Genomic DNA, 8,902 nt, shown 5'->3' with positions numbered 1-8,902 from the left:
ACTAAGGTCAGGACGTGACACATCTCACCTCAAAACTCAAAGAAGCATCAGAAATGGTCCTTATTTATATTACATATAAAAATACATAATTGATCATGATATGAATCTCAGTCAAGAGTATTGTATGTGCTGAGAACATATACTATGTAGATCTACTGTCATTATTTGTCATCATATAGAGAAAACAAATATCCAAATAGGCCTCATATTTAATGATGTTACGCTCGTTGAAATCGTTGAAATGATCGGACCAAGGTGCAGCGTGGTAGGCGTACATTTTGTCTTTATTAAAAATGAACACCTAAAAACAACAAAAGGAAAATGACCGTAACGTTCGGTAGGCGACACAGAGCTGTACAAGAACAACTTCCCACAAAACTAAGGTGGCAGAACAGGCTACCTAAGTATGATTCCCAATCAGTGACAACGATGGACAGCTGTCCCTGATTGAGAATCATACCAGGCCAAAACAAAGAAATAAAGTACATAGAGTTTCCCACCCGAGTCACACCCTGACCAACCAAACATAGAGAATAAAAAGATCTCTACGTTCAGGGCGTGACAGTACCCCCCCCCCTCCCCAAAGGTGTGGACTCCGGCCGCAAACCTGACACTAGGGTCCGGGTGGGCATCTAACCTGGTGGCGGCTCCGGTGCAGGACGCAGAACCCGTTCCACCTCTGGCTCCCCCCCACTTTGGTGGCGCCTCTGGTGCGGGGACCCTCGCCGCAGGCCCCAGACTGGGCACCCTTGCCGCAGGCCTCAAACTGGGGACCCTCGTTGCAGGCCCTGGACTGGGGACCGTTGCTTGCGGCTTCGGACTGGGGACCGTCGTTGCAGGGTCTGGACTGGGGACCCTCGTTGCAGGCCCCGGACTGGGGAAGGGTGCTTGCGGCTTCGGACTGGGGACCGCCGCTGCAGGCCCCGGACTGGAGACTCTCGCTGCAGGCTCCGGACTGGAGACCGTCGCTGCAGGCTCCGGACTGGGTACCGTCGCTGCAGGCTCCGGACTGGAGACCGTCGCTGCAGGCTCCGGACTGGAGACTCTCGCTGCAGGCTCCGGACTGGAGACTCTCGCTGCAGGCTCCGGACTGGAGACTCTCGCTGCAGGCTCCGGACTGAAGACTCTCGCTGCAGGCTCCGGACTGGAGACTCTCGCTGCAGGCTCCGGACTGGAGACTCTCGCTGCAGGCTCCGGACTGGAGACCGTCGCTGCAGGCTCCGGACTGGAGACTCTCGCTGCAGGCTCCGGACTGGAGACTCTCGCTGCAGGCTCCGGACTGGAGACTCTCGCTGTAGGCTCCGGACTGGAGACCGTCGCCGCAGGCTCCGGACTGGAGACTCTCGCTGCAGGCTCCGGACTGGAGACTCTCGCTGCAGGCTCGGGACTGGAGACTCTCGCTGCAGGCTCCGAACTGGAGACCGTCGCTGCAGGCTCCGGATCTGGTGCTTATCCTTGGCACCACTCTTCCAGGCTGAGTGCCCACTTTAGCCTGGCACCTCCAGAGCGCAGGCACAAATGGAACCGTGCTGTGGGAGAGCACTGGAGCTCTGGTGCTCTAGAACTTGCACCGCTCCTCATGGCTGAATGCCCACTTTAGCCCGGCACGTGCGGGGCACAGGCACAGGACGTACTGAGCTGTCACAGCACACCTGAGACACAGTGCACAGAGCCGGCGCAGGATACCCTGGGCCGAAACGGCGCACCGGAGACCAAGAGCGCTAAGCTGGCACAATTTTCCCTGGCTGGATGCCCACTCTAGTGTGGCACTTGCGGAGAGCTGGCCCCGAGCGCACTGGGCTGTGCACGCGCACTGGAGACACCATGCGTTTTACCGCATAACACGGTGCCTGACCAGTACCACGCACCTTGCCGTGAGCACGGGGAGTTAGCTCCGCCAACCTCCCAGTGTGCCCCCATCCCCAAATATTGAACCCTCTAGATTGATCTATCACCATATCATCTGACTGACTGGAACCCTCTAGATTGATCTATCACTATATCATCTGACTGACTGGGACCCTCTAGATTGATCTATCACTATATCATCTGACTAGTAAAAGGTCAACTACCCTCCTCCCTCTTCCCTCTTCCCTCTTCCCTCCTCCCTCTCTCCCTCCACCCTCTCTCCCTCCACCCTCTTCCCTCTTCCCTCCTCCCTCTCCCCCTCCACCCTCTCTCCCTCCACCCTCTTCCCTCTTCCCTCCTCCCTCCTCCCTCTTCCCTCCTCCTTCCTGCCACTCTCCCTCCTCCCTCTTCCCTCCTCCCTCCTCCCTCTTCCCTCCTCCTTCCTGCCTCTCTCCCTCCTCCCTCTTCCCTCCTCCCTCTTCCCTCCTTCCCTCCTCCCTCCTCCTTCCTGCCTCTCTCCCTCCTCCCTCTTCCCTCCCTCCCTCCTCCCTCTCTCCCTCCTCCCTCCACCCTCCTCCCTCTCTCCCTCTGTCCCTCTTCCCTCCTCCCTCCACCCTCCCTCCCTCCTCCCTCTATCCCTCCACCCTTCTCCCTCCTCCCTCCCTCTCTCCCTCCTCCCTCCTCCCTCTCTCCCTCTCTCCCTCCAGGAGATTGGTGGATACAGAGGAAGAGCTCAGCGATATCCAATCAGAGTATGTGCCTTCAGAGGTGCGTGATTGGTTGGCCTCTACATTCACCCGTCAGATGGGTTTGATGCTGCCGCAGACCGAGGAGAAACCACGCTTCAGGAGCATCGTACACGCTGTGCAGGCTGGTATCTTCGTAGAGAGGTAAACTTACTCATACATAGACACACATACACACAGTGAGGAGAAATTACACACACACACACCTCTAGCTTCCCTGTAGTATTTTTATAAAGCAGACCTCACCAGACCCTCTAGTATCACAAATGGCACCCTATTCATTTACATTTACATTCCCTACATAGTGCACTCCTTTTGACCAGGGACCATAGCGCTCTGGTGAGTCTGGTCTAAAGTAGTGCACTATGTAGGGTATAGGAACCTGGTCTAAAGTAGTGCACTATATAGGGTATAGAACCCTGGTCTAAGGTAGTGCACTATATAGGGAATAGGGCCCTGGTCTAAGGCAGAGCACTATGTAGGGAATAGGGCTCTGGTCTAAGGTAATGCACTATATAGGGAATAGGGCCCTGGTCTAAGGCAGAGCACTATGTAGGGAATAGGGCTCTGGTCTAAAGTAGTGCACTATAAAGACAGACACTCAGGGAGTGGTGTGTAACACTCAGGGAGTGGTGTGTAAGGTGTTGATGTGTTTCTCTCTGTCCCAGGATGTATAGACGTACCTCTAGCATGGTGGGAGTGGTGTGTAACACTCAGGGAGTGGTGTGTAACACTCAGGGAGTGGTGTGTAAGGTGTTGATGTGTTTCTCTCTGTCCCAGGATGTATAGACGTACCTCTAGCATGGTGGGAGTGGTGTGTAACACTCAGGGAGTGGTGTGTAAGGTGTTGATGTGTTTCACTCAGGGGAGTGGTGTAAGGTGTTGATGTGTTTTCTCTGTCCCAGGATAACACTCATGGTGGGAGTGGGTGAGTGGTGGTGTAAGGTGTTGATGTGTTTCTCTCTGTCCCAGGATGTATAGACGTACCTCTAGCATGGTGGGAGTGGTGTGTATCACTCAGGGAGTGGTGTGTAACACTCAGGGAGTGGTGTGTAAGGTGTTGATGTGTTTCTCTCTGTCCCAGGATGTATAGACGTACCTCTAGCATGGTGGGAGTGAGCTCTCCTACTACAGTTGTAGCAGTACTGAAGGTAACACATACACAGTGCAGAATATTAAACAGAGCCTACTAAGAGAAAAAAACTTTTTGTCTTAACGACAAAACAAACGTGTTGGGAGGAGACAGGACAGACAGATAGACACAACACATTAATATGTTGTCTGTCTGTCCTTCTGTCTCCTCCTATCACATTAATATGTTGTCTGTCTGTCTGTCTGTCTGTCTGTCTGTCTGTCTGTCTGTCTGTCTGTCTGTCTGTCTGTCTGTCTGTCTGTCTGTCTGTCTGTCTGTCTGTCTGTCTGTCTGTCTGTCTGTCTGTCTGTCTGTCTGTCTGTCTGTCTGTCTGTCTGTCTGTCTCTCCCATCACATTAATATGTTGTCTGTCTGTCTGTCTGTCTGTCTGTCTGTCTGTCTGTCTGTCTGTCTGTCTGTCTGTCTGTCTGTCTGTCTGTCTGTCTGTCTGTCTGTCTGTCTGTCTGTCTCCTCCCATCACATTAATATGTTGTCTGTCTGTCTGTCTGTCTGTCTGTCTGTCTGTCTGTCTGTCTGTCTGTCTGTCTGTCTGTCTGTCTGTCTGTCTGTCTGTCTGTCTGTCTGTCTGTCTGTCTGTCTGTCTGTCTGTCTGTCTGTCTGTCTGTCTGTCTGTCTGTCTGTCTGTCTGTCTGTCTGTCTGTCTGTCTGTCTGTCTGTCTGTCTGTCTGTGTGCCTCTCCTGTTTTTAATATTGTGTCTTTATAATGCTCCCTGCAGCACGTTGATAAGTGGTCGTTTGATGTGTTTGCTCTGAACGAGGCCAGTGGAGACCACGCCCTCAAGTTCATCTTCTTTGAACTACTGACCAGATACGACCTCATCAGCAGATTCAAGGTACAATGCGAGTTGCAGTAACATGGGATAATATACATTTTGAATGATTGTTCAAAATGTCACCCTTCTGTTTTATGTTCTCCAACTGACCCAACTACAAACACAGGAAATAACGCTGTACTCTTGGACCTAAAGAAAACAAGTCCCCCCATTCCTTCTTTCCTACAGAGCTCCAGCAGTATGTCCTTTCATCGCTACTGTTTCTCATCTATGTGTGTGTGTATGGCGTGTGTGTTTGTGTGTGTGTATGTGTGGCGTGTGTGTGTGTGTGTATGTGTGTGTGTGTGTGTGTGTGTATGGTGTGTGTGTGTGTGTGTGTATGGTGTGTGTGTCGTGTGTGTGTGGCGTGTGTGTGTGTGTATGGCATGATTGTGTGCGTGTGTGTGTGTATGGTGTGTGTGTCGTGTGTGTGTGTGGCGTGTGTCTGTGTGTATGGCATGATTGTGTACGTGTTTGTGTGTGTATGGCATGATTGTGTGTGTGTCCTCTACTCAGATCCCGGTCTCAGCGGTGTTCTCGTTCGTAGAAGCTCTGGAGGTGGGCTACGGTAAACACAACAACCCCTACCATAACCTGATGCATGCTGCTGACGTCATACAGACAATACACTACCTACTGCTGAAGACTGGCATCGTGGTGAGATACACACACACACACACACACCATACACATACACATACACATACACATACACACACACACACACACCATACACATACACATACACATACACACATACACACACACACACACACACACACACACACACACACACACACACACACACACACACACACACACACACACACACACACACACACACACACACACACACACACACACACACACACACACACACACACACACACACACACACACACGTTAACCCCCCCACACACACCAAATACACCTTAACCAGTTTTAATAAAATACCCCAAAAAGTTAGATATAAGAATAACAAATAACTAAAGAGCAGCAATAAATAACAATAATAAGGCAAAATACAGAGTCAATATGGAGGCTATATACAGGGTGTTACGGTACAGAGTCAATGTGGAGGCTATATACAGGGTATTACGGTACAGAGTCAATGTGGAGGCTATATACAGGGGGTACCAGTACAGAGTCAATGTGGAGGCTATATACAGGGTATTACGGTACAGAGTCAATGTGGAGGCTATATACAGGGTGTTACGGTACAGAGTCAATGTGGAGGCTATATACAGGGCATTACGGTACAGAGTCAATGTGGGGACTATATACAGGGTATTACGGTACAGAGTCAATGTGGGGACTATATACAGGGTGTTACGGTACAGAGTCAATGTGGAGGCTATATACAGGGGGTACCGGTACAGAGTCAATGTGGAGGCTATATACAGGGTATTACGGTACAGAGTCAATGTGGAGGCTATATACAGGGGGTACCAGTACAGAGTCAATGTGGAGGCTATATACAGGGTATTACGGTACAGAGTCAATGTGGAGGCTATATACAGGGTGTTACGGTACAGAGTCAATGTGGAGGCTATATACAGGGCATTACGGTACAGAGTCAATGTGGAGGCTATATACAGGGGGTACCGGTACAGAGTCAATGTGGGGACTATATACAGGGTATTACGGTACAGAGTCAATGTGGAGGCTATATACAGGGCATTACGGTACAGAGTCAATGTGGAGGCTATATACAGGGGGTACCGGTACAGAGTCAATGTGGGGGCTATATACAGGGTATTACGGTACAGGGTCAATGTGGAGGCTATATACAGGGTATTACGGTACAGGGTCAATGTGGAGGCTATATACAGGGTATTACGGTACAGAGTCAATGTGGGGACTATATACAGGGTATTACGGTACAGAGTCAATGTGGGGACTATATACAGGGTATTACGGTACAGAGTCAATGTGGGGACTATATACAGGGTATTACGGTACAGAGTCAATGTGGAGGCTATATACAGGGGGTACCGGTACAGAGTCAATGTGGGGACTATATACAGGGTATTACGGTACAGAGTCAATGTGGAGGCTATATACAGGGGGTACCGGTACAGAGTCAATGTGGAGGCTATATACAGGGGGTACCGGTACAGAGTCAATGTGGGGACTATATACAGGGTATTACGGTACAGAGTCAATGTGGAGGCTATATACAGGGGGTACCGGTACAGAGTCAATGTGGAGGCTATATACAGGGTATTACGGTACAGAGTCAATGTGGGGACTATATACAGGGTATTACGGTACAGAGTCAATGTGGAGGCTATATACAGGGGGTACCGGTACAGAGTCAATGTGGAGGCTATATACAGGGGGTACCGGTACAGAGTCAATGTGGAGGCTATATACAGGGTATTACGGTACAGAGTCAATGTGGAGGCTATATACAGGGTATTACGGTACAGAGTCAATGTGGAGGCTATATACAGGGTGTTACGGTACAGAGTCAATGTGGGGACTATATACAGGGTATTACGGTACAGAGTCAATGTGGAGGCTATATACAGGGGGTACCGGTACAGAGTCAATGTGGAGGCTATATACAGGGGGTACCGGTACAGAGTCAATGTGGAGGCTATATACAGGGTATTAAGGTACAGAGTCAATGTGGAGACTATATACAGGGTATTACGGTACAGAGTCAATGTGGAGGCTATATACAGGGTGTTACGGTACAGAGTCAATGTGGAGACTATATACAGGGTATTACGGTACAGAATCAATGTGGAGGCTATATACAGGGTGTTACGGTACAGAGTCAATGTGGAGGCTATATACAGGGTATTACGGTACAGAGTCAATGTGGAGACTATATACAGGGTATTACGGTACAGAGTCAATGTGGAGGCTATATACAGGAGGTACCGGTACAGAGTCAATGTGGAGGCTATATACAGGGCATTACGGTACAGAGTCAATGTGGAGGCTATATACAGGGGGTACCGGTACAGAGTCGATGTGGAGGCTATATACAGGGGGTACCGGTACAGAGTCAATGTGGAGGCTATATACAGGGGGTACCGGTACAGAGTCAATGTGGAGGCTATATACAGGGGGTACCGGTACAGAGTCAATGTGGAGGCTATATACAGGGGGTACCGGTACAGAGTCAATGTGGAGGCTATATACATGGGGTACCAGTACAGAGTCAATGTGGAGGCTATATACAGGGGGTACCGGTACAGAGTCAATGTGGAGACTATATACAGGGTGTTATGGTACAGAGTCTATGTGGAGGCTATATACAGGGGGTACCAGTACAGAGTCAATGTGGAGGCTATATACAGGGGGTACCGGTACAGAGTCAATGTAGAGGCTATATACAGGGCATTACGGTACAGAGTCAATGTGGAGACTATATACAGGGAGTACCGGTACAGAGTCAATGTGGAGACTATATACAGGGGGTACAGGTACAGAGTCAATGTGGAGGCTATATACAGGGGGTACCGTTACAGAGTCAATGTGGAGGCTATATACAGGGTATTACGGTACAGAGTCAATGTGGAGGCTATATACAGGGGGTACCGGTACAGAGTCAATGTGGAGGCTATATACAGGGGGTACCGGTACAGAGTCAATGTGGAGGCTATATACAGGAGGTACCGGTACAGAGTCAATGTGGAGGCTATATACAGGGGGTACCAGTACAGAGTCAATGTGGAGGCTATATACAGGGGGTACCGGTACAGAGTCAATGTGGAGGCTATATTCAGGGTATTACGGTACAGAGTCAATGTGGGGACTATATACAGGGTATTACGGTACAGAGTCAATGTGGAGGCTATATACAGGGGGTACCGGTACAGAGTCAATGTGGAGGCTATATTCAGGGTATTACGGTACAGAGTCAATGTGGGGACTATATACAGGGTATTACGGTACAGAGTCAATGTGGAGGCTATATACAGGGGGTACCGGTACAGAGTCAATGTGGAGGCTATATACAGGGGTACCGGTACAGAGTCAATGTGGAGGCTATATACATGGGGTACCAGTACAGAGTCAATGTGGAGGCTATATACAGGGGGTACCGGTACAGAGTCAATGTGGAGACTATATACAGGGTGTTATGGTACAGAGTCTATGTGGAGGCTATATACAGGGGGTACCGGTACAGAGTCAATGTGGAGGCTATATACAGGGGGTACTGGTACAGAGTCAATGTGGAGACTATATACAGGGGGTACCGGTACAGAGTCAATGTGGAGACTATATACAGGGGGTACCAGTACAGAGTCAATGTGGAGGCTATATATAGGGGGTACCGGTACAGAGTCAATGTGGAGGCTATATACAGGGGGTACCGGTACAGA

The 8,902-nt window shown here is 50.0% G+C and overlaps 1 protein-coding gene across 1 annotated transcript in view; it reads left to right on the top strand.

The window, feature by feature from the left end:
* Window positions 1-2,562: 2,562 nt before the first annotated feature.
* The window catches only part of LOC124041063 (calcium/calmodulin-dependent 3',5'-cyclic nucleotide phosphodiesterase 1C-like), a 55,442-nt gene continuing 49,102 nt past the window's right edge, over window positions 2,563-8,902 (top strand). Inside the window, exons 1-4 of the mRNA XM_046358230.1 lie at window positions 2,563-2,738; window positions 3,679-3,745; window positions 4,464-4,580; window positions 5,076-5,216. Of these exons, the coding sequence (XP_046214186.1) occupies window positions 2,653-2,738; window positions 3,679-3,745; window positions 4,464-4,580; window positions 5,076-5,216 (411 nt within the window). The 5' untranslated portion in view covers window positions 2,563-2,652. The remainder of the gene's footprint in view (window positions 2,739-3,678; window positions 3,746-4,463; window positions 4,581-5,075; window positions 5,217-8,902) is intronic.

The sequence above is a fragment of the Oncorhynchus gorbuscha genome, linkage group LG08, assembly GCF_021184085.1.
Source record: "Oncorhynchus gorbuscha isolate QuinsamMale2020 ecotype Even-year linkage group LG08, OgorEven_v1.0, whole genome shotgun sequence".
NCBI lineage: Eukaryota > Metazoa > Chordata > Actinopteri > Salmoniformes > Salmonidae > Oncorhynchus > Oncorhynchus gorbuscha.
This window is presented reverse-complemented; position numbering and strand designations above follow the sequence as displayed.